General features: G+C 42.0%; 2 protein-coding genes across 3 annotated transcripts; one reads left to right on the plus strand and one right to left on the minus strand.

The window, feature by feature from the left end:
* Positions 1 to 22: 22 nt before the first annotated feature.
* On the minus strand, positions 23 to 6,059 carry yipf4 (Yip1 domain family, member 4). The gene is made up of 6 exons (XM_079512224.1): positions 5,777 to 6,059; positions 4,791 to 4,944; positions 4,087 to 4,258; positions 3,293 to 3,370; positions 1,264 to 1,377; positions 23 to 770 (listed from the first exon to the last, which is right to left on the minus strand). The coding sequence occupies exons 1-6, from the start codon at positions 5,832 to 5,834 to the stop codon at positions 633 to 635; spliced, it is 714 nt and encodes a 237-aa protein (XP_079368350.1). The 5' UTR covers positions 5,835 to 6,059; the 3' UTR covers positions 23 to 632.
* Positions 6,060 to 6,446: 387 nt separating this feature from the next.
* Positions 6,447 to 15,019, plus strand: exo1 (exonuclease 1). 2 transcript variants are annotated; one of them, XM_079511527.1, is made up of 14 exons: positions 6,447 to 6,610; positions 7,012 to 7,209; positions 7,326 to 7,445; positions 8,034 to 8,157; positions 8,359 to 8,496; positions 8,599 to 8,811; positions 9,376 to 9,563; positions 10,296 to 10,398; positions 10,505 to 10,724; positions 10,865 to 11,096; positions 11,904 to 12,456; positions 12,886 to 12,975; positions 13,366 to 13,559; positions 14,759 to 15,019. In XM_079511527.1, exons 2-14 carry the CDS (start codon positions 7,049 to 7,051, stop codon positions 14,892 to 14,894), a joined length of 2,472 nt encoding a protein of 823 aa, XP_079367653.1. In that variant the 5' UTR covers positions 6,447 to 6,610; positions 7,012 to 7,048; the 3' UTR covers positions 14,895 to 15,019. The 2 variants fall into 2 exon arrangements, with proteins under 2 accessions (XP_079367653.1, XP_079367652.1); XM_079511526.1 differs by having other exon boundaries at positions 8,359 to 8,811.
* The last annotated feature ends 10,675 nt before the right edge of the window (positions 15,020 to 25,694 follow it).

Below are 25,694 nucleotides of genomic sequence, written 5' to 3' on the forward strand. Positions count from 1 at the left end.
ATGACTCAAATGAGGTAAAAACTCAAATAGACAATGCTTTATTTCATTCAAAGTGCCCATCTAAACCACTTACCCAGACTGTATAAGTTAAGAAATGTTTTAAAAGAAATAATGCATAAAAGTTTGTTAAACTTTCACCAAACCTCATCTATGGGGGTTTTATTGTTTGTTCAAATTGAACAAAGATATTTGGCAACACGCTCTTCAATGTAAAAAATAAAGTCAAATAGGTAACCCTTCAATCTATGTCACAAATAGGCTACCAGAATTTTCATTTCTACAAACAGTTACTTACAATGATAAAGTAATGTAATTGCAGAGACACAGTGGCTGTTTGTATAGGCATATGACAACAAAAATGTGCATACAGCGGTTCAATCTGTAAAAGCTTCCATGTGGGGATTTTCTTTTTTTTATTGAGCACATAAGGGACACAACTATATACATATTAATCTGATACCCCATATTCCCACAGTCTAGGATTGTAACAGGGTTAAAAAGAAGAAAAGAAAACGTTTTGGGTCTTTTTTTTAAACCCAAGCTCCTTATGTTTCGTTGTGGAATTGTCTTTTCTCTTTGCGTTGCTCCAGGGTCCGTATCCAACAAAAGGTCCACAGAAGCAAGGTGTCCAGTCAGACACCAGTGTACAGTGATAGGAAGTAGATGTACAAAAGAAAAATAGGATATATGAGAAGGGGCTTCTTCGTTTTGAATTCGTCTCCGACAAGCAGTGAGGCAGCACTGTAAGCAGCCCAGAACACTCCAAAAAGCTGCAATATGAAAACAAGGAATATGGTTAGATTAACCACAATATTGAGTAAAATAACATTAACACCTGTTGTTTAAAATAGTTTCTAAAACGGATAGTTCTTAACCTTGATTCCGATAGTCCTGTGGTAAAATACTTGATAAGCAGCACCTCACGTAGGACCGCACATATGTATCACTGCGGCAACATTGTATTTACAATATTCACCATTTCATGGATGTACCGGTATCGGTTCGTGATTTTTCATATGTTAAGGTAAGAGGAGCACTCTTTTGCATCCTGTCTGTGCAAGATTTTTACTTTTTACAAATTACTTTAAAACCTGGCAGATACGCGCACTGCTCTGTACCTTCCATTCATTTGCACAGAAACTTGGATAATAGGTTTGTAGATTATAGATTATAGATGTTAATACTGTTCATGTTAATACAAATATATTTGACTCATGAGAACAGGAAAGATAATAAACTGATAAATTAAATAAGCTCACTCACTTTTATTATCGTACCAACCACTTCAAATCCCCCGATCACCAAAAGCAGAGGGGACACAACGATGAGTGGGAGAAGGGAGTACCCAATCACTCCAAGGACTTGCCCATATGACACCTTGTTAAGAGAAGAACATCACGACATATGGTAAATATATACATGTGCAATGATACAAAATATGAAATCACTTGCAGTACAACTAAGATACTTAAAGGGCAACTTCACCCCCTTTGGGAGACAAGAAATATGTGTTTTTAGATATTTTAGTATTTTAAATTGTCGATGTCATGGACACTGGTCTCACTTCCTTCCTGGACTACAATTCCCATAATGCTTTGGTGCACTGCTCCTTATGAATAGAGGGAGGGCTGTCTTACTGGCACACAACATGTAGTCCAAGGACTATCTAAAGAGGACAAGAAGCGAAGACCGTACGGTGGACGCCATGTTGCTCCCTGGAAGGAAAGAAACATGCGCAGTTGATACCAAGGACAGTCTAAGAAGGACGAGACGCGAAGACCGTACGGGCGACGCCATGTTGCTTATGGTGCTCCATGGAAGGAAAGAAACATGCGCAATGGGCTATATGCAGCCAACACTTCCGCGTTCAGCTTCCTTGGTCTCAACTGCGCATGTTTCTTTCCTTCCAAAGCAACATGGCGTCGCCCGTACGGTCATCGCGTCTCGTCCTTCTTAGACTGTCCTTGGTTGATACCAGGAAGTTGTACATGACAAATCATAGATATGGCACAAATGGTCCAGCAGATGGCGTGATGCCACTGAAAGGAGATATGCTTGTATATCATGTCACGTCATTGGATTTTATCTTTTATATTAACGTTTTAACAACAAAGTGGAGGGTCGAATGGGGTGAGTAAGTCCCAGCATGGATCATCACACAGACAGTAATGTTGGTCGGACGTGACATATGTACAAGCATCTCTCCTTTCAGTGACATCACGCCATCTGCTGGGCCATTTGTGCCATATCTATGATTTGTCATGTACAACTTCCTGGTCTCAAACTAGGAAAAATAAAGAGGAAGGTGCACGGAGGTGCGGCCAGGGCTCCTGCGGGAGGTTTGCACATGTGCAGTGTAAACAGGAACTGCGATGATGAGTGTTCCAGCAGAGGTGCATGAGAGTTGCTGACCCTGAACTGATTTTTTTTTGTTTATAACAGACTGAAAGATAAAGGACAAGTACATTTACTAAATGTTAATGTTTTGATTGTTGTGTCAAACTTTTATTTTTGTGAAATGACAAAGGAACATGGATACTGTTCATTCAAGTGCTGTGGATGATATAAAACATTTGAAAAGGGAAGGGTGACTGCTGTTTAATTCTCAACTGTTCTGGATCTCATTATTTACATCACAAGTTATGAGCTTTCTATCTAGCACCTCTGCTGGAACACTCCATCATCGCAGTTCCTGTTTAGACTGAGCATGTGCAAACCTCCCGCAGGAGACCGGGCCACTCCTCCATGTGCACATTCCTCTTTAATGTTTCTAGGTCTCAACTGGGCATGTTTCTTTCCTTCCAGGGCAACATGGCGTCCACCGTACGGTCTTCGCTTCTCGTCCTCTTTAGACAGTCCTTGATGTAGTCCAAGGACTGTCTAAAGAGGACGAGACACGAAGACCGTACGGGCGACGCCATGTTTCTCCATGGTGCTCCAAGGAAGGAAAGAAACATGCGCAGTTGAGACCAAGGAAGCTGAACGCGTAAGTGTTGGCTGCATATAGCCCATTGCGCATGTTTCTTTCCTTCCATGGAGCAACATGGCGTCGCCCGTACGGTCTTCGCGTCTCGTCCTCTTTAGACAGTCCTTGATGTAGTCCAGGAAGTAAGTGAGCCCAGTGTCCATGACATCATGGACACTTGGAAATTCTAAAATGTCTAAAAACACATATTACCCACATAAAAACCCCAGGAAAGTGTTTGTGTCCCAAACATCATTAAAATAAGATCTGGTTGCAAAAGGGGTGAAGTGTCACTTCACCCCTGTCTTTAATATCTATAGAACTTACTTCACCACCAAGAACACGGGCCAGCAAGAAGACTGTTAGAGATCCAAATATCCAGATGGTGATAATCCAAGAGACAACCTTGGGAAATATGATAAAGAATAAATTCAGATGCATGTGCTGTTTAACTTTTTTCTTTATTAAACAAGAGGAACGGAAGCTGAAGGATTCCTCTTAATACAGGGCCATAACCCTCTTCACAGTTTTAATCACTGAGCCTACTTGCTCCATCACTGGCACCACAGTTGTGTCATATTGTATTAACATTCTACCATACAAATTGGACAAAATCAATTGGATTCACAAAAAAAAGTCACATATAGTGTACTGTAGCTAGAAGTCTTCAATTTTATAATTACTGTACCTTGTGATGCAAAACTATAATTGACAAAGCATCATCATTAAAGGTGGTGTAAGTGATACAGTGTGTGTGTGTGTGTGTGTGTGTGTGTGTGTGTGTGTGTGTGTGTGTGTGTGTGTAGTAAAAGAAAATCTATATTCAGAGAGCGATCATTGCTGTACTGTTTGTTTACACTCTCCCCATCTCTCCAGCTCTTTGGTAAATCCATGTTTAGGTAGGTATACCATATTAATCCAATCAGGAGAGAGAACGCCACAGAGATAATTTGTCATCTTCAGTTTTATAGTGAAGTGATCCACTTCATAACTTCCAATTTCACTTGTTTATCATGTATAATAATGAACGAGACAAATATAGAGCTATTTAACAATTATTTTAACAAAATAAATGTCACTGCATACAGAGTAAGTGCTTGTCTATGGTATATACTGCTTACCCTAAACTGTCCATAGATGGAGATCATTGAGAAGAGCAGCACCACAGCTAGAGGGCCCCAGAAGTCTGGGTTGTCTCTCACCACCTGACGGTTAAATCCCAGAGAGGGCATAGGCATAAGCACACAGCGAATCTTGTAGTAGATGTCCTTCAGGTCAATGTCCAGCTCCTCCCTGGTATGGACACAAAATAGCAGTCAGGGTCAAATAAAATAAAAGCCTGTCACTATAATTTGGCTCGATAATGAAAAGCATGCTTATTGCTTACTAAGTTACTACTGACCAAAGTACCATAAACACAGTGGTCATTGATTGATTGATTCATTGATTGATTGAATACTTTATTAACAGCTTGCAAAAAAAGAGCACAGGAAAGTACAGTTCAATACATCTGCTAAGAGGATTTAAACCCAAGAAACCTATTGGCTTGTTTCCAATTAATCGAAATTTAATAACATACAAATATACAGTACTATAGAAAAGAAAACATATCAACCCTATTATGAAACAACAGAATGTTGTAGTGATCATGTAATGAAAAAGGTCACAAAGTGACACGCACATCCTGTCCCGAGCCGGGAGGTAGAGACCTCCCGGCTCGAAATGTTACCAACAAAAAATTAAACCCACGATGGGAGCATCATTCTTGTGTGCTGATTTTATTGTTTCTTCATAGTGAAACAACTGAAATTTTAGGTTTACTCACAGTAGAGGTTTGATGTCTTCACCATCATCCTCCTCCACCTCCAGCAGCCATCCATACCCTCGTTGCCTCAGAAACGTGGTGGCATATGGGTCTTTTCCACTCTCGCTGCCCATGTTCAGCTTAATGTCCGGGGCATCGATGGTACCACTGAGCTCTGTGGAGAACAAGGTAATAGCTGAAAAGTGTATAGCCTTAGATCAAGACTCTCGTAGGTGTATTCTATCAATGTTGACATAGATATACAAATGTCAACATCAAAAAAATACACCCAAGTCTGGAACTAAGGCTAGCTATGCTGTGTAGATTGTGATCATGGAATACACGGCAAGGAAAACACTTTCAAATGACAACTGTAAAGACAATCACAGGAATGCCATCAAACACTTCGTTTTTGATATACGACATATTTCAAATCCACTTTGTAAAAGAACAGAAAACGTAAAGTCAGTGATAAAGATTAAACCACTTAAATGCTCTAGACTTAAAGTGGCCCTTTGTTGGCTTGTCTTGGACTGCTTTTTTCTGTTTTCAGTCTTCACCAAAGCTCATAGCCGATCTACAAACTCAATCGACTGTTTTGGCTAATGTTCCACCAGAATATGGATGCTGGGGTTAATGTGGTTAAATACTACACAATAGGCTTTCCATAGCCTACTGTACACAAACCACACATATATTCTACTATAAGTAATTGGAATGACAAAACGTGAAATAACTATTGCAAGGCTCAGCTCAGCTGTCAAATAAAAAGGGCAGCTACGTTTACGTGGAAGGTGCTTGTAGCATGCTAAACTTCACTCAGCTGATATCGCTAAGCTGCAGACAATCCTAATATCTGAGTGAACTGACGCGATTAGTGAAAGCATAGATAGATCAAATCGCTTCACAACGAGGATGACTTGGATTTTGAACATAAAGACCGTCCAGCACATAGGGCGATATGTGAATTGTGAGGCCTGCTAGCCGTTAAGCTACCCAGGCATTACCTTCAGCCTCTGTCGATGAGACGAACGTGAAATCTCCATTGGTGGGAGAGAACTGCATTGTTGATGTTGTTGCAATGCGCTTCAGGACCCAGGAAATGACATTTAAACCATCTGATCGCTGTAATTTATTTGGAGACGCTTGAAACCAAGGCTGACATTGACGAAGTTTCGCCCATGAACGAAAAAACTATTCCATTTTGTTGTCGTTTCACTACTGACACTGCTGCGATCGAAAGCAGGAAGTGGAAGGAAACCTGGGAAGAAAAGGAGACACGTCAAATCCAACACGAAACCAAAGACAAACACCACAGAGGGGGGAACCTCCTGCCACCTGGTGGGTGAAACGTGTAATGTGCATGAAACAGAGATGTCTGTCTGTCTGTCTGTCTGTCTGTCTGTCTGTCTGTCTGTGTGTGTGTGTGTGTGTGTGTGTGTGTGTGTGTGTGTGTGTGTGTGTGTGTGTGTGTGTGTGTGTGTGTGTGTGTGTGTGTGTGTGTGTGTGTGTGTGTGTGTGTGTGTGTGTGTGTGTGTGTGTGTGTTAATGACGTAATTTACCATTTTTGTGTTCCTGATCCGGTCTGGACGGAAATAACTTTACGTCATTAGGCGGCCGGAACTTAGAGTATAAATATGCTTGTGTATGTGGGGAACAAAAACAATGCGACGCAAACCGGAACCCACCACCGGGAACACGAAGAAGTGAAGAACTGACCAATAGGAATGACTTACGATGTGCCACTTCTTTTTGCCGCAAAAAACAAATCCCGCCTGCCGTGCTGTATGAAGAACAAGATTGTTGTTTTCGTCAACTGTTTGCAGTGAGACGCAACCAAGGTACGCGTTAATTCAATAACACTTCAATGTTAAATTCATGTTTCTGTTCACATTCTCGGTACCCCGTTGACCAGTGGCAGTGACTGTTCAGACTCTGACTGACTGCGAAAGATGGCCACAGGGGCACAACTCGGAATGTGGACAGCTATTCCGTTGTTATTTCAGAACTCTAAATGCATTTTAAAACAATGGTGGTAGTATCTGCATTGCAGTTTTAAGCCGACGGGGTTTCCTGCACGAGCGTTCACTTCGAACATAGTTGCCACTTGCCAGTATATTTTAACCTCATAATTCGACCATTCGACGAAAGTATGCGAATATTTGGCAAAATAATCTACGTATAAACTCACACAACGTGTTGTGGACCGCTCTGATCGGCTATTTGACATTTTCTGTTACAGGTGCTCACATTCAGGATCAAGTTGATTGATCGCAAAAATGGGTATAACTGGGTTGTTGCAGTTTCTCAAAGATGCGACAGAGCCCATCCATGTGAAAAAATACAAAGGGCAGACAGTGGCTGTTGACACCTACTGTTGGCTACATAAAGGGGCATTTTCATGTGCTGAAAAGCTTGCCAAAGGGGAACCAACTGAGCAGTAAGTTTGGGGTGTTTTGAAGTTAGTAATGGTTATAATATATAACGTTATAAATACTTATAATGGTTGTGGAATATCAATACATCATGATATGTTTTGTTTTCTTCTAATCATAGATATGTGTGGTACTGTATGAAATTTGTGGACATGCTACTGTCCTTTGGTGTGAAACCAATTCTGGTGTTTGATGGATGCAATCTGCCATCAAAGAAAGAAGTGGACAAGTCACGTAGAGAGTACGTATTAAACTATTTCTAATTAGCTAGATGAATGACTGACTGGATATATTTACCATAGCCTTCTTCTTCTTTCGTGTATCATCCTCAAATGTCCAACTCAGTATCGAGTAGCCACGCCGTTGTCTCTGGTCCCACATGGAAGGAGGTCTGTACAGGGGGCAGGTGTTAATTATGTGCTCGGCAGATTGCTCAGGCTCGTCGCACTCGCATTCTGCACTGTCCGCCAAGCCCCACCTCTTCATTGCTGATTTGAAGCAGTCGACTCCAGTGTGCAGGCGGTTCAGTAGGGTCCACTGCCGGCGTGGTAGGTCCTCTCCTTCAACGCCATCACCCGGGTCAAAGATGTAGTGGTGCATACGGGAGGACCCAGCAGACTCCCACTCCTGCTTCCAAGATGCCGCCAGCCATGCACTGGTGGACAAGTCCTCCGGGATGGAACGTAACATCTCTTGTGCCGCCTTGTTGTAAGGGTGGCGGGACTTGAGTCTGTTTGGAGGCTCTATTTCCACTGTAGTGTTTTGTAGGATGTGCCAGTCGTGTATTTATAGCCATAGCCTTTATTTACTACTATAATTTTCTCTCTAGACGTCGACAAGCCAATCTTCAGAAAGGCAAGCAGCTGCTCCGTGAAGGAAAGGTCTCAGAAGCCAGGGAATGCTTTACACGCTGTATCAGTGTCACCCCTTCCATGGCTCATGATGTCATCAAGGTTGGGGCATATGCTATTGCTAGACAAGTGGCATTCCTTTCTCTTGGATAATTAATAAATAGCCCTTGCTGCCTATATACAGCAAGGGCTGTATATAGGCCACTATATTGGTTTTATACTCTAGTCTACACAACATTGTATGTAACTAAACATACAATTTTACAACTATGTGTGTGTATTCTCCATTTCTCCTCCCATCAGGCTGCGAGGGCCAAAGGGGTGGATTGTGTGGTAGCTCCATATGAGGCAGATGCCCAGCTGGCTTTCCTCAGCAAGTGTGGAATGGCCCAGGCTATCATCACAGAGGACTCTGACCTGCTGGCTTTTGGCTGTAAAAAGGTACCATTAATTCAGTCATTTGTCCATTGCTTCAACCATGCATACACAACACATGGTCAGCACCTTGGGAGAAAACCATTCAGCTCTCTCGACCACACACAGGTGATCCTGAAGATGGACAAGGAGGGGAATGGGCTGGAAATAGACCAGAATAACCTGGGCCGCTGTCGTTCTCTGGGGGACGTTTTCACAGAGGAGAAGTTCCGCCACATGTGCATCCTCTCTGGCTGTGACTATCTGGCCTCGCTGTATGGCATCGGACTTGGCAAGGCCTGCAAGCTGCTGAAGATGGCTAACAATCCTGATATCCTCAGGGTAAGTTTTGTTCCAATTAATAGCTTAGGCACCTGTCTTTCTTCCTTTGTCTCAGAACAGAAATGGAAATGGTGGATAGTTGTTTGCACATTCTTTAATCTTTACTGTATGAACAGTACTTGCCAAAGAAGAGTATATTGTTCTCTTTATTGGTTTGGCATTTTAAAACTAGCATTAGTTCTGCATTGGTGTGATCATATCTTCTCTCAGAGATCTACTCTATATTCATCAGCAGTTAACCTGTGTGTGATCCACTCATAGTTTTTTGCCAGGTGCTTGAAAAGCGCTGGGTTGAGTGCATGACAAAGGTACTGTAGCACGATTGAAATTGTATATTAATGTATGATAACAAAAAATGAACATTGAGGCTCTTTGAATGCAAAAATAGTCCTTTACTTACAAAAGTGCTAAATGTCACATGGAGAAATAAAGTGACAGAGTGGATTTTGTTGTATTGCCTATCATATGACATAGGGGAATTAGGAAGATTTTCATTTCAACATAAAAAATATATCCACCCGTTTTTATATCTCAGCATTTGTATATCTCTCTCCTTGCATTCAGGTAATCAAGAAGATGGGCCAGTACCTGAAGATGAATTTGGAGGTACCAGACGAGTACATTGAGGGCTTCGTCAAGGCCGAAAACACCTTTCTCTACCAGCTTGTATTTGATACCGTCAAGAGGAAGGTTGTGCCGCTCAATCCATACCCGGAACACATAAACCCTGCCTCTCTGAGCTATGCCGGGCAGTATCCTTCCTTCCGCACTGTAGCATGCCAGTCAAGCTTTGTCCTGCCCTGCCATACTGCACATACTCACTGGCTGTATTCTATAATCAAGTACAATCAAGCTGGATACCACACCCACCTCCTGTCCCTGATGGGAATACAATTATGTTATACAGTTATACAAAGTTATACAAGGGGATTTTTGTCAGTGTTTCTTGAAAAGTGGCTGGTACTGCCAAGATAGCCTGGCTAATAAGCCAGACTAAAATCACACTGTCTTGTGGTATTTGAGTCTGGAGATGCTGTGTATGGATCTTGTTTCCCGGGGGGCGGGTTCAAACATTTTCTCTTTGACGCAATTGATTAGAGCTACTGTCAGTCAAAGGTCTCAAGCATTGAACGTCACTGTACCAAAGCCCGCCCATATTGCATACCGTGTCCCGATTGGCCACACCAGTTCTCTGGTGTAGGAAATGGGCGTACAATTGAGCCTCTCCAGACCGTAATCCGCCGGAAGGGTGATTCGGTCTGGCTTATTAGCCAGGCTACTGCCAAGAGGCTGTCAAGTGCTTGGCCTCAAAGAAGTCACGACAAAAGTTCAATCTAGGATACTAAAATATAAAGAGAATGAAATGGTGGTGTAAATTAGAAGTGTGTGTGTGGGGCTGTGGGTGTGTGGTTTTTAAATTGTGGGTTATTTTTGTTGCTATCTGTAGACTGTAGAGTATACTGTCCTTGATCATTTGCTTCCAGTAACGTGGGAGATGAAAAAGGCTTGCAGATGGCCTTGGGGAACCTGGACATCCACACCATGGATGTGATCGATGATTTTAACCCAGACAGACCCAATGCACAGGTACAAGAACGAGGTTGCATAGTCAACTTAATTTTGGAATTTATATAGTATAACATTGTGTTTCATTTGCATCTTAAACACAACAAAATTGCAAACATCTTTCCAGACAGCAAAACCTCGAAGTCACAGCTGGAATAACAGGCCGGAGCGCTCTGCCCAGCCCAGTATCTGGAGCAGAGACTACATCCCAGGCTCTGCTGCCTCGACTATGCCTGCTCCCGGCTCCCCAAAGAGGCCGCCCTCCACCAGGGGGAAGGAGAGAATCATAACTCTGCAGGGACTCCAGCTGCCCAGCAGAGACCGCCAAGTGAAACGCCCCAGAGAAGGTGAGTTTTAGTGTTACTGTTCCAACGCCCTAGTAGAGAAAAAAATCAAATGAAATATGAGATCTCATTTGGTAAATTAGATTTGTCAAATACTGTGTAGATATATGGGCCATTCATTTATCCCACCCCCTCTCAAATAGACTCCAGTTTGTCAGACCAGGATGTACTTCAGCAGTATTCTGTGTCCAGTCAGAAGAGAATAAGGTCACAAGAGCAGGCTACCACCACCAAAGACACGCCTACTCCCTCCACTAGACCACTTGATGTGCGCACGCCTGGCAGTGGCCAGGCCAAGCCACGCAACTGCTTTGCGACCCTGCTGCAGAGGAGGAACCAGGATGCAGAAGGAGATGATTTAGTCACACGCAGCAGGTAAAGTCACACAGCCAGTCAAGTGTGGCACAATTCCTTACCTATTTTCTGTCTTGTCCTAAAGCATTTGTGAAACTCCTCTCCTTTAATATAATGATATGATTCAGCCTGCTGCCTGCCACTAAGGCCAAGGGGTCAAACCAGGAGGACTTTAGAGGCCTCATTTTAACAAGGCCTATTGATACATCTTTGTTTTGCAATATGTATGTAACATACCGACAGTGGCCTTGTGGTTAGAGTGTCCGCCCTGAAACTGGGAGGTCGGGGTTCGATCCCCGGCCGGGTCATACCAAAGACTGTAAAAATGGGACCCAATGCCTCCCTGCTTGGCACTCGGCATCAAAGGGTTGGATTGGGGGGTCAAATCTACTAATCAAATGATTCCCGCGGGACGGCTGCAGCTCACCGCTCCTTGGCTGCGGCTCACTGCTCCAAGAGATGGGTCAAATGCGGAGAACAAATTTCACTGCGGTAACGTGTGTGACAAATCGTATGACTTTGACTTTTGATTGCAGGAATTACATTATTTCACCAGATAACACACAAATACAATTGTGTTATATTATTTATCAGATGGACTGTACTGCTTTTTCTTCCTTTACCAGGTGCTTTTTCTTTTACCAGGTTTTGTTTTCTGTCAAGAAAGACAAGTGTTAGTACAATGGCTGACACCTAGATAGCCAAGATATCCTTTGCAATGTGTACATTGCAATGTAAAACCTAATATGTACAGCCCTACTGTACAACCACACATATTTGTTATTATATGTCCTCATGTGACACTGTAAAAATGTTCCTATCCCATAGGTTCTTCAGTAGTTCCAGTGAGGTGATTAGTCAGAGCACTACGGCACAGCAGGAGGTTTCTCAGGACGCGGTCGGCCGAGCTTTGAGTCAAAATGACGAGACCTCTCACAGGGACGAGGAAGACCTCCAGGGCGACGAAGATGATCCCCCTGAGGTCCCTTCTGTGGACACCCCCAGTCCTCCCCCCACCCCCACACCTTCCTCTCCTTCCGCTTCCCCCAAACCCACCAGTCAGGGTGTGGGCGTGTTCCGTTGGTCGGGTACCTCCACGGAACAATCCAGATCCCCGGTGACAGTCTCTGGCCTGGCCGCTCTGCAGCAGTTCCGAAGCCAGAAGCCAGGTCAGAAGCCCAACCTCGCTCCGTCACCACCCACCAGATGCCCTGTGGACCTGCACCCAGAGGATGAGGACACACACCCCGATTCGCCCCCTTCACAGGACAGTGCCTATTTCTCCCAGCCTGGGCCTACATCCTGCCACAAAGAGGAAGTTCTCGCCTACTCGTCTTGTTCTTCTGTCATGACACCAACGCCCTCAACGGATGCTATATTTGTAAGTGCTTATCATTTCCACCCTGACAGCCCATGGCACCTTATAAGTGTCTACCAAAATCCATTTCATCTGTCAATATCATGTTTTCTATGAGGTGCTTTAATGACACGGTTCCGTTATACCTTAGGTAACTGTGTGTGTGTGTGTGTGTGTGTGTGTGTGTGTGTGTGTGTGTGTGTGTGTGTGTGTGTGTGTGTGTGTGGTTTCCATTGCGGTCCTTATTCTGTCAGATGTCATGTAATGTGATGCTGTTGGGTGCATGAAATGTAGAGTTCAAGTCTCTTGAATGAATGTGTGGGTGTACCTGCCACTCAAAGGTAGTATGAATGTGTGGGTGTGCGGGGCACACCAGATATGATGTATCCATGAATAACTCGGGTTATGTGTTTTGGTGGTTGTAAGCTGATTCTATTATCTGTGGTTTCACAGGAATTGAACTCAAGCAAAGATTCAGACACGGATCAGAGCCCCACAAACTGCTCAGAAGAAGATCGTAAACCCAGTCTGATGAAAACTAAGGTGAGCTTGTGTATATGCTGTGCAATGACCCCCTGGAATCCACTAGGTACTGTGATCTGTCTCTCTTGTTTTCTGATACTGGTCCTCTCTCACACATAATCATTCTGGTTCTTAATCACATGAACCCTAGTGTCCCTATTCCAGGCAGGGTATAATGAGTGAACATTCAGCAAAAATAGGCGAACATTCAGTGAAAATAGCAGATAACTTTACTTGTAGATCATCATCCATTTTCAGCAAGAGATTTGGTGTAGATGGAGTAGTATAGACCACTGGGGGACCCTGGTCAACAAAGTAGATACGGTTTAAGTGGTTAACGCCTTTTCCCACTCTATCAACACCTGTTCATTCTCTTCATCACTCTTCTACTCGCCTTCTCGTTTTATTCAGGTGCCAGGCCTTCCAAGGCCGAATCGCAGCGACCAGGTGATGGCAACAAAAATACGGCCCTCGGGCACGGCCAGGGCTAGTGGACTGAGGAAGAAGCCTTCGGGTCCTGGAAAGAAAGCACAGTCCAATAATGAGAACAACCCCGGCCTCCAATCCACCATCACTGGCCTCTGGAAGAACTTCAGCTTCAAAAGGTAAGGCTCATTACTGGGTCAATGTCGGCAGTCATTGCAGTAACTTTCTCCTCACTACCGTTTAACTTTCTGTCAAATTATATTAGATTTTCTTTTCTGTGATCCATCTCGGAAGGTGTGTGTGTGTGTGTGTGTGTGTGTGTGTGTGTGTGTGTGTGTGTGTGTGTGTGTGTGTGTGTGTGTGTGTGTGTGTGTGTGTGTGTGTGTGTGTGTGTGTGTGTGTGTGTGTGTGTGTGTGTGTGACTGTGTGTGTGTGGATCTACATGTACTGTACAGTATGTGCCGTAGCAGGTGATAATTATACTGTATACAGAAAGTTACTGATGCTTGACACTGCCTGACAAAGCTACAATAGCTCAAAAAAGTTGAGCTGACTTAACGTTTTTCAACGCTCCAGCAATGACGCAGTACAGCGTCAATCAAACATATGTTTTTGTTTCACAATTTCCACTCTCTTTCTCTCTCCTTAGAATTTCTTTTTTTTAAATTATTACTTTTTTTTTTATTGGTGAAAAGACATAATGGGACACGGGTGACATAAATGACTTGTAAAGGGGGAACAACTAATTATATCGGTCAGGCTGTTCCCTGTTATTTTAAACTATTTTTAAACTATTTTTCTTGCTTGTCGCTCCCAGACGCAAATGCACACTTGCTGACGTCTGAGCATGTTGTGCAACACTTGGCTGGCGAATCAGCTTCAGCGTAGCTCATCATACTGGTCATTTTCTACCTTTTTGTGGCTGCTAGTCTGAACTTTACACAGCAATAAGCCCACAGCATATACACCAGTGAGGTATTTCATTGTGATAAAGTAAACATTCAATGGGGAGATTGTGTGCACATCTAATACCTGTATTTAAGCCAGATATATCAATTCAATTAGCCTTTATTGTCTCCGAGGAGAAATTTATGGAGGATGTGGTTCGGGTCTCGGGTGATTTTGAGGCCCTGCTTCCTCACTGTACTCTCAAATATCTCTTGAAGAGAACATGGGGGCTGCATGCCTATGATTATATCAAGACGGGAATGAAGCAAAAGGTTAAAAACATCCGCACACTGTGTTAAAGCTCCCAACACATTCAGGCAATAATCTTCGGCTGTGAATCTCCTTCATTCACTGTAAACATTGGGTGTTGTATGTTACACATCACAGCCTCGATGATGGTCTGACACAAATGTCTTATTGTCTGTTGCAGAGAGAATCCAAGAATGAACCCTCGCGAGAAAGCAGAGCCCCTGTCGCCAGTGAAAGACAACCTGTTGGCCCTGACGCCTGAGAAGGAACACGATGTTTACTTTGTGTCCAGCACAAACAAAATCAAATGCCTCTGATACGTTTTTATCATTTTCACACATTAAGTGCGGTTGCTTTAGTATCAAACATACTGTGTATGTTATGTTAATGATTATTTTACTATTTTGAAAGGATTTAGTTTGAATAAAACTGTTTTGTTTTAGTTTGTGTGTAGTCTTTATATGTTCTTGGGGTCCATTCTTAACCCATTGTTATGCCTTTTAAACCTGGAAAATGGGTCCATCAAGTTTGCTTATTGACATAATTTCCCAACTGAAGTGTAAGAATGTGTCACCTTGTGAGATAGCTGAAACATGAACAATGCATACTTTAGTGTTTACTCAAAATGGCTTGCCAGCATGCAAACTTAGGAATGTGGCGACAACACAGCTGCCTTATTACCTGTTTTATAATGTCTAAGTAACTTACTGTAAACGCTGTACCTTTTAGCCACTACAACAGAGTTTTGTTTGATATTTAGTCTCTTTCCAGATAGATTACAATGTCAGGATGCAGTCTTTATTGCTACTCTAGCCTTTCTTGTCATGTCTCAATGAGGTAATTTTGGTTGTAATGCTGCCAGAAAGTTAACCCCACCCCATTTGCTACTTTATAGTAATAATGGGATGTTCATATCAAGTCAAGCTGTCTCAGTACGTTCATATTTATTATGAATTATTATTCCTGCTCCACCGACGGTTTAGAGATTTTGAATTTCATTCCATGCGAGTAGAATACTAGCTCCTCTAGATGCCTGACATGCTTCAGTCTATACCTTTTTATTGCACAATTTACTGTGACCTCACTCACTGCCAGTCTGACAGCACTGAATGTCTAAAAGGAACACTGCCTTGACACTAGGGGGCAGTGTAGCCAGAACGATGGCATACAAATAGATTAACAATTACCCCTCATTGCTCTTTAGAGACTCTGTTAAAACTGTAATACTGTGTTGTACATTAGTAGATTTTTTTTAAAATATATATATTTTATCCCACGATTTTGTAACCCATTTTTCACCCCTGTGTCAATTATCTAATGTGATCCTGGGCTCTACACACCCTCCGCCAACCTAGTCCCCATATATGGGGGACATGGGGAGAGCAACGGACTTGAACTCATGCTTCCTTCATGCCTGAGTGTCCAAGTTGCTCCTTTACACCTGACGGGGGAGTTTTCCCTGGTTGGACGTAGCGCGGAAGGAACACGTTATTCCAACCAGTTCCTTTCCCCTCCATCAGGTGCCCCGGCTGGCCAGGGGGAGGCAGTTTAGAGACTAGGATTACTGCATGTTTTTTGTGAGGGTACCTACCCTAGGGGACACGGGGAGAACATGCAAACTCCACACAGAAAGGCCCTTTACATGAGAAGAATTTGGCCTTATGAGGACCACTGGCCTGCTTTAACTTCAGAGCAAAAGACAAAAGTAACAATTTATATTGCAATGGAAAATAATTCTTAAAAAAATGGCAACCATGACATGAGGTAGACCTATACACAGTATGTATAGCCAAGTTATGAGGTATACCTTGTGGTTTTCATCACTCGTTGAGGCTGATGCATAGTAGCCTACACTTTTAGAGCTGAAATAAAATCTGTTTTATTTTGGCTCTAAAAGTGTACTATGCATCAGCCTATATGTCAAACTAGGCCTGCTCAGTCAGAACTGTAAGCATTGACAGCCCGATTTATACTTTCTCGTATGACCTATGATCTACAAGCTCACAACATGTCACATCTGCAATGAGTTGTCAGCTTGTACATCTGGTATTTTTGGCATGCGACACCGCCGCAGAATGGGGTTTAAATTCAGCGTAACTTGAACGCATTACAATACATCTAGTGTGGCAGCTTTATGTATGAGACACTGGTGACAATGCAGCTTGACAGCATTCCATCAGGCAAACATGATACAGAGACTGTATCAAAGACCTGACAATGTACAGCAAGTATACAAATCAAACCTTGGCACAAATTAATTCCCTAACTGTTTAAACTATTAATTTATTGTTGAAGCCATGAATTAGTGGACTTTGTATCAATTGTAATGTCCTTGTGTTTAGGGGTGCAACAGTTAAGCAAATGTATTGATTTAATCTATAATCAACAATTTAAAGATTTCAAGAAAGTTTAAGATAACCTGCAGAAAAGAAATTGGCTGATGGAATATAGAATATATCTGTATTTCAGTTCTTGGTGTATCAGTGATCAGAATCAAGTACTTGTTTAAAGATAACATTGTCTGTCACAAGTAAACAGATTTTACTTTGACATGGCTCAGGAAAGCACATTTAAAAAACAAAAATTCTATCTAAGTCTACATAACGTGCTATATTTAAAATACTATCTAAGTCTACATAAAGTGCTATCGAAGGGGCTAGTGCTACGGGCCATGGTGGAGTCTGAAGAGGTGGGTTTTCAGACTACGGTGGAAGATTGGGAGTGAGTGATCTATGAATACATGTAGACACAGGGCCAATATAATATATATAAGAGTCCTTGCATTGTAAACAAACCCAACAACTGTTTAATAGGGGCCCCTTTAAAACAGTTGAAAAGCAATTGTTGAACACATTGTGAGCTTGTAGATCAGCTATTTTAGCCATTTCCTTTTTGCATTCATTATTATTATTTTTTTTCTGTCCTTTTTGGGGGGGGAGGAGAGTTCGGCATTAATGACATAACCAAAATAGGTACAGGAACGGGACATTTCACTGTAGTATCGTCATCAGTTTTCTGATGAGTTTCCCTTGTATTGTGTGGGCTGGCCGTGGCATACCATGCATGCAGATAGTATGAGTCCTGAGTGGTGAGGCACCAGAGTACCATGAGGAAGTTTGCCTGAAATACTATGAGATGCATAACAGACATATTATGAGCATTCTTGTGGCTGAAGAATGTCCTCTGTGTAGGCAGTACGGTAAAGAGGACATTCTTCAAGGTGCGAAAAAGAATGCTTTGGCTATGATAAATAGTAGGACAGACAGTGAATGAACAGTGACTGTAGTGATGTTTGATTGATTGATTGATTTGATTGACAGTTTGCAGAATTACAGTACATTTCAAGCACAAACTCAATACAAAGACTGTTAACTGTGAGTGGACAACCCAATTAAGCATTACACTTGTTTACAAGAGGGTCCACCTTGTTCAATTCATCAAAACATTTAGAGACGTACAAATAGACACTTCTATATATAGTCAAAGAACAGAACAGGAATTCATCATAAGGGAGGTAAAAAGGGAAAAGAAACATATACAGTAAGGGGGAAAAGGGGGTGGGCGGTGGGGGGGGGGGGGAATTCAGATTTTACGGAGGCCAGTTTCGAATTGCAGCTGTCCGTAGGTGCCCTTTGAGAGCGGTTTTGAAGGAGTCAAGGGATTCGCATGTCTTAATGACTGTTGGTAGGGTGTTCCACATTTTGTGCCGAATCTGGGTTGTACATGGTTCGTTGCACTTCCTCTGGCTTCCTCAATACTGACATTTTGATTTGGGTCAAATGGGTGACACTGTATCATGGTGGTGGTCATCATACCATGTCCTCACACAGTATGGGTGTTTGGGGGTCAGGCAGCTGTTTGTCTGGATGAGTTATGTTGGTGGTAAACTTTCCTGCCTAATTACGGTAAAAGATAACTACTACTATGGTTGCACTTGCAACAATGTGAGCATGTCTATAAAATGATCACAACTAGGTCACCTTAAAGACCCGTCTTCATCTACATGTTCCAGATTCCATCCTAGTCCTACCACTTAACACATAACACGTCCCAATAACCGGATTGGCAATGTCTAACCACCACTAGCCTATTAACAGGAACATTCATTCACTGTTACACACATTCACAAATGCCCATCCTCCAGCTCTATAGCTTGACGTTCCCGCCTCCGTAATTCCATTGTGACATGCTGTACAAGAAGGCTGCATTATTCACAAGTTGTTAAATGAAGAATTTCACTTTGAACTTTAAGGAAGGCCAGGTATGAGCAGAATGCTGCCATGCAGTTGAGTGTCTTTCTGCGTGACAAGAAATCCTCCACAAAAGGCTTCCAACATGTTGACTTTCTTTGTGCGTTAACATTGTAGGTGACTGATAGAAACATACATCTTTGTGGCGTGCATTCTGTTCAGACCTGTGAAGGAGGTGTGTGTGTGTGTGTGTGTGTGTGTGTGTGTGTGTGTGTGTGTGTGTGTGTGTGTGTGTGTGTGTGTGTGTGTGTGTGTGTGTCTTTGTTTTACAGGCCCCCGGCTCTTCTGACACCGTTCCATAGGCCTTCATTAAAGAGTACAAGTTCAGACCTGAAGTCAAGACAGTGAATGAAACATGAATCGAGGAGCCATCCTTTTTTATCTCTGCTTCCAGAAAAAGCCACCCTGTGGGCAAATCCATTTGGACTCGGCTTCTGGACGTGTAGAAACAAATTTGCCATTACCTTCCTGCAATTTGCATTCATAATGTGAACATCTGGTTATTTGTTACTGTCCATTTACCCTGCACTGTATTTGTTTTCTTCATACATTTGGTCTTCACTAACAAATGGTTTGCTCAAGATTTAAAGAGGTCTTCAAATTATTAAGGAGAAAATGAATGAACAAGGGTTGTTGGTTTTGCTGCATTCCAAGTCTCTGCTATAGCTACAGTATACTGAATACAATTCTGCAGACATACTGTAATATACATTTTTATCTTATCGCACCTGCAAAACAAAGCACTTTTCTTCATACTGTGTGAAATATCAAAGGTGGTGTAAGTGATTTATTTTGTGTGTGTGCGTGCATGTGTGCGTGCATGCGTGCGTGCGCGTTTGTGCGTGCGTGTGTGCGTGCGTGTGTGTGTGTGTGTGTGGGTGTGTGTAAATAACTTAAATAGCTCCACATTCTGATAGCAATCATTGCTATTAGCTAGAGTGTTTGTTCAGTAACAGGTCCCCCCCATCTCTTCAGCTCTTCAGATAACAGAACATCTGAATATCAATTTTATCCAATTAGGAGAGAGCTCATGCAGGAGGAGAAACAAGTGAAATAGAAAGTGATGACAGAAGAAAATGAATTAACTTGAATTAACTTCTAACTCATTTGGAACTAGAATACTATAACATTCTTGGGGAGTTCTCCTTCCCGAATGGATAAAATTGGTATCCTGACCTGAAAATGTTTACTAAAGAGCAGGAGAGACGGGCAGCCTCAAGATACTGAACACAATGCTTACTTTAACTTTAGCATTCAGTGATTTGGGTGATTTGGAAAACCACCCAGTCCGCCCCGGTAACAAAATGTGCACATGCACGCTCTACATTGGGGGGAAGTGCAACAGGCCAACAGCATGTGCACCAAGGCTCGATCATGATTGGAGGAAGGCCCCTCTCATCCTGATTGGATGAAGGCTTTGCCACCCGCCACCAAAACTGAAACTAGGGTTTTTTGACCCCAGGGGCTCATTGGGGACAGGGAGAAACTCCTTATATGGTCAGCACACTCTATAGTAGGGAGGATTATCCCAAAAAAAAGTGGTATTTGAATGAAGTGAAATCACTGAATATACCTTTAACAAAAAAAATCAATAAATGAATACAAAAAGTACTTTTTATTTTTTACCAAAGAAAAACAAACAAACAAACAAACATAAACAAAATAAACTCAAAGAAATTGGCCAAAATGTTGGTAACCTAAAAACATTCCTTCTGACCGTATCGGGTTTGCTAAGTAAAAAACTAAAACATTGCCACCTTTTACAGTAGCCTACATGTTGTAACAGCCCACTCAACACTGCTCAGTACCGTGTATGCATACCGCTGTGCAGGCAGGTAACAAGTGGGGGTGGGGTTGAAAAAACACTGTTCACAAGTCTGAATTACATGTATGTACATTTCTGGATAAGTTGTATTTAACATGCCTCTCTGAGAAGTTATTTGTTTTTTTCCTCACTGACTCACTGATCAGGTCTTCTGTGTCACTGAGCACAAAGTTGGGTCTTATATTGGGACCTCCAAGGTTCTTGGACATTATCTAAAGTTTATAAGGTGATGAAGATATTTGTTGTAAATCCAGGACAAAGTTCAACATCTCTGCTTGTGTTGTGCATTCCACTTCCAACCTCCAATTCCTGAGCAGGGAATTCTACAAGGAGATAACAATCCGCTTATTAAGTGAGAAAAACAAGCCCAAAGTCGCTTAATTTAAGCGACTTTGGGCTTGTTTTTCTGTAAAGTCGCTATAAATATTGGTAGTTGCGGGGGTGTCTTTTTCATTTTTCACTTTTTCCCTCCTGTCCGAACACAGCCTGTTTGTATTTTTTATTGTTCTCTGCTTTATTTTATTGTGTTTGATGTATTGATCTCTGCATAGTTTTGATGATCCACTGTATGTTCTGTATAGTTAATAAAGATGCATAGTAATAGCATATATAGGCCTATAAACTATGTGGACTATAGATCACTTAATCAAATGAGCTCACCACCTGCTATGGGCCTCATCCCTATTAACGAGGGTGATTGTGATTGGATATTGTGGATATGTATAGCTATATGTATATAGCTGTGTGGCTACCTATTATTCAGCAGATGCCTGAAGAAGGTCTTTGACTTTGACCGAAACGTTGCCTATACTAATAAAGTGTTCATATTGCAAGTGCAGACGGTGTGCAGGTCTTTGTGCACTCTATGTGCATTTTTCTGAATACATTGAGCCCTGCCTACGCACCCATCTCAGAGCCTATCAGGTGTGCATAAGACTTTGTTGCCAATCACTTTTCCCCCCCCAACATTCTTATCTACGAGCTTGTCTGCTATTTTCAAATAGCCAATGTATTTGGGTTAAAAGTTGTGCTCATGTGGCCTATATATGTTGCTTCTTTTGGGCTTGTTTTCATAAACCAGGTTGCTTATTTCTCCTGCAAAATCTGCCACACTGGATAACAGGGGGGAGAGAGTGAAACCAACAGATGATCTGAATAGTCATACATACTTAGTTTACATAGTTTGCAGTGAATACCTGAAACTACAGGAAAGGCCAGTGATGATTAACCACACCTACATAATGATTCAATTTGTCATTGTCTAATAACAGGGTCATTAGTAGAAATTCCTTTATAGTGTCTCATTGATATGTAATCTAGCCTCTCTGTAAACCATCTCCACAGTGGCAGCACATTCTAAAACATATGCCAGTGGTGGTAACGCCTCAAAGAGTGGGAGGACAGAAACTAGACTAAACTATAAGAGTTACATCAACCTATTTGCCTTTCAAAAGACAACCTGCAACTCTTCTATTCCCCCTACTCCCATTCCAGATGAAGCCACACCAAAAGAGAATGGAGGAGGGAGTGAATATACTATGTAAAATGCAGCTGTACAGATGAAGCCACACCAAAAGAGAATGGAGGAGGGAGTGAATATACTATGTAAAATGCAGCTGTACAGCCTGCAGGGTTTGCTATGTATAGAAGCACATTTCCAGTAAAAATACATAGTCCTGAATTGCACATTTGTTTTTGGGGCTAACTTCTAAACTGATAGTTAACTAATAGTTAAAATAAACTCTTCCCCGTTTTGCTTGGGACCCCATGGAACCCACTGGGGTTCCCTGGACCCCAATTTGAACTTTCTCACATTTGTGAGAAAGAAAATCAGAATGTTGAGTTATGATTTTGAAATGGTGAGTTAAAGCCATTACATCAAACTCACATTATACTTACAATTCATGCCTGTTGATGCATTCAGTATAGTGGATATGGACTTCTATATATTACACTGTGACTTAAAGGGAAACGTTATCTATCTATGCAGTCGAGGGAGGGGAGGATTAAACACAAACAAGCACTTTTCGAAGTATGACTGTCTTAATTTTATTACCTTAAAGGGAGCACCGGAACCTCGACCAACAACAATTTCACACGTTAAAATACTTTTGTAATCCAAGTTGCTATTGCTCATTGTTGTCATCTTATTCTGACAACACCCAGCTTGCCTGTGTGTGGTTGGTTGTCAAGGTTCCAGTTCATTTCTAATATTCTCTCTGTCACTCAGACAGTCATCACATTGTCTTAAATGTGTAGAAGGGCTAGGTAATGACTCATTCTGGGCCGCTGGGTTTTGTTGTGTGTAGTATTAGCAAGGATAATGCTAAAGTAATGTTGTCTATAACAACCCAAAATCCTGTTTGCTATCAACACTGGGGGAAACACAAACCAGACAAATACATAAAGCATTATGAGGACGGGTGTGTGTGAGGTGAATGAGAAAGACTGAAATAAGTGCAAAACATAGCTAAGTCAAATCTTCCATCAAGCCAGGTAGAATCTGTATTCGATCATGAATTGATTAAAAGTGCAGATGGTTGAATCACAACTATCAAGTGCTGTGTGTGTGTGTGTGTGTGTGTGTGTGTGTGTGTGTGTGTGTGTGTGTGTGTGTGTGTGTGTGTGTGTGTGTGATTACAACCACACACAGAGATTTTGAAAACATGACCAATGACAAAAAACTCCCATATCTGCTGGGCGAAGTACAACAATGTGCAAACACAGCAGCAAGATTTGTGAGTTGCTGTGAAGGATATCAAACGGAACATAACCACCCTAAAGACTAATCATTGTGTATATTCCTGCACTATACCTGCATCCAGGGATCTTGGTACATAGAAATTGATCTATTGAAGATTCTGACTTTCAAATGTACATCATTTTTGTTTTGATTGTATTGCTGTATTGTTGTATTGTGCTTTCTGCTTTGGCAATGTAAACGTATGTTTTCTCATGCCAATAAAGCCCTTTGAATTTAATTGAATTGTGTGTGTGTGTGTGTGTGTGTGTGTGTGTGTGTGTGTGTGTGTGTGTGTGTGTGTGTGTGTGTGTGCGTGCGTGCGTGCGTGCGTGCGTGCGTGCGTGCGTGCGTGCGTGCGTGCGCGTGTGTGCGCGCACATGTGTGTTCAATACGCGTGACTATACACAAAATAGAAAATGTTGCTGGGTTTTTGGCAATTATTTAAGGCCTCTGTTGCTTTGTAAACCTGGTTAAGCCTGTTAAAGGAGTGGTATGCATGCACATCTCCCTTCCTTCCATTCTTTCTAGCTCTCTCTCTCTCTCTCTCTCTCTTGCACTAGCTCTTTCTAGACAGTTTCGGCTGTCACCAAGCTTGCAAGTCTGTCCCTCCGTCTGTGATAGTGTTCAGAGGTGTGTGTGTGTGTGTGTGTGTGTGTGTGTGTGTGTGTGTGTGTGTGTGTGTGTGTGTGTGTGTGTGTGTGCGTGCGTGTGTGGGTGGGTGCGGGGGTGGTTGGGTGCGTGTGTGGGTGTGTTGGTGGAGAAAAGGGGGGTGGGGGGGTGTAGGTTGGGGGGGTCAGTAGGAGAGGCGGTGCTGATGCTGTTCAACCTGTTCTCCAGCTAAAGGCATTTAACTGACAGCCCCATCATCCTCCTTGACAAAACAGCTGTGATACTGTGTGGAGGAGACATTGTTACCAACACTTTCCTAAGGTGGAGATATCCCTGGCAGCATCCGAAGGTGAGTCCATGCCTTCTAAATTACATTGCATGCACTGAAGATGTATACAGTTGTTGATTTGCTGTTAAGGTTAGGCTAGCCCTAGTTCAAAAAGCCAATGGTTTTATGTGTATATTGAAGCGCTAATTCAATCACTATTGATTGTAGATTGTTGATTGTAGGTAACACATGGGTGGAATACAACTATGGAGAGTATCATAATAGATTGGGAGCTGGTTAATAGATAATGTATGATTGACTTAAGTGACAGCTTGGTCCGATGGGGTCCAAATGGGAGCCGCAAAGATATTTCCACAGAGATGTTGAAATATTGTATTTGATGTCAAACTGAGGGCAATGCTCAAATTGCAGCTGGATAATACTTTTTCATGATTATTGTGTTGTGTAGACTAGTGTTGACCTACACAGACATGTTTTAAGCCTTGACTTCAATACAATACATTACATTATAACAATGAATCTTTAACAGATATTCATGGAAATGTAAAAATAGTATTGTATATTATTGGTCATTTTTTGTTTTTATCGGTTTACCTCTGTTTGTGTATGACTGAATAGTGTGTCCAACACTGCGGTCCTCACACTGTGTGATGGTGATGGGTGCCAACTGTTTGTGTAACAACTAACATAGAGGTTGACTGTGTTGAACCACAACTGTTACTTGTGCAGGGCTTTAACTAGACCAGTGGTTCTCAAACGTTTTCATGATGTCAAGGACCCTCAACTTGCTATGTATTTGGCTGTGGACCCACACCTGAATAGATTTTGTGAAGTCAACATGTTTTGTAAATATACGATCTATAAGTTCACATTGAGTTGAATTGCATCACGTTATGTGACTTATGTGACACAGTAGCTCATCAACTTTGATTGGATTTGGTGTCATTTTCTAGCTGAGACATCAAAAGTACTGCATTAATTTAAAATGACAGTGACACAGACAATGCCATTTATGAAGAGCACTAGGGCATCATTGGTCTACAATGTAATTTGGATTTATTAGACTTAGGATAGACCACAGAGGCATGTTTTTTTGTTTTACTTCAACAAATCAATTTTGAACTTGCAAGTGCACTTTTATAATTTTCTGGCTTGCAAACTACACCCTGTGGCTCTGAGTTTAATCATTATATAATTTGCATTACTTATTTATCTGGATTTTTAAGGAAAGTGGACATGACAAATGATCTCCGATTTGACCAAAGCACCATCATCTATTTTCACAATACATACTGTCCACTGGCCGTGGACCATTGCAATATTTGACGCAGATACCATTAAATGTATAGTATTACCACTTAGAGTAAACATGTTATTCGTAGAGCTCTATATGCATTAACA

The sequence above is a fragment of the Electrona antarctica genome, assembly GCF_951216825.1.
Source record: "Electrona antarctica genome assembly, chromosome: 10".
Taxonomy (NCBI): domain Eukaryota; kingdom Metazoa; phylum Chordata; class Actinopteri; order Myctophiformes; family Myctophidae; genus Electrona; species Electrona antarctica.

Coding starts and splice junctions, on each gene's coding strand:
- yipf4 (XM_079512224.1), bottom strand. CDS start 5,834: ATGCAGTTCTCTCCCACCAATGGAGATTTCACGTTCGTCTCATCGACA. Junction 4,259..4,790: donor GAAGACATCAAACCTCTACT/GTGAGTAAACCT, acceptor TGTCCATACCAG/GGAGGAGCTGGACATTGACC. Junction 3,371..4,086: donor CCATCTATGGACAGTTTAGG/GTAAGCAGTATA, acceptor ATATTTCCCAAG/GTTGTCTCTTGGATTATCAC.
- exo1 (XM_079511526.1), top strand. CDS start 7,049: ATGGGTATAACTGGGTTGTTGCAGTTTCTCAAAGATGCGACAGAGCCC. Junction 12,976..13,365: donor CCAGTCTGATGAAAACTAAG/GTGAGCTTGTGT, acceptor CGTTTTATTCAG/GTGCCAGGCCTTCCAAGGCC. Junction 13,560..14,758: donor AAGAACTTCAGCTTCAAAAG/GTAAGGCTCATT, acceptor TGTCTGTTGCAG/AGAGAATCCAAGAATGAACC.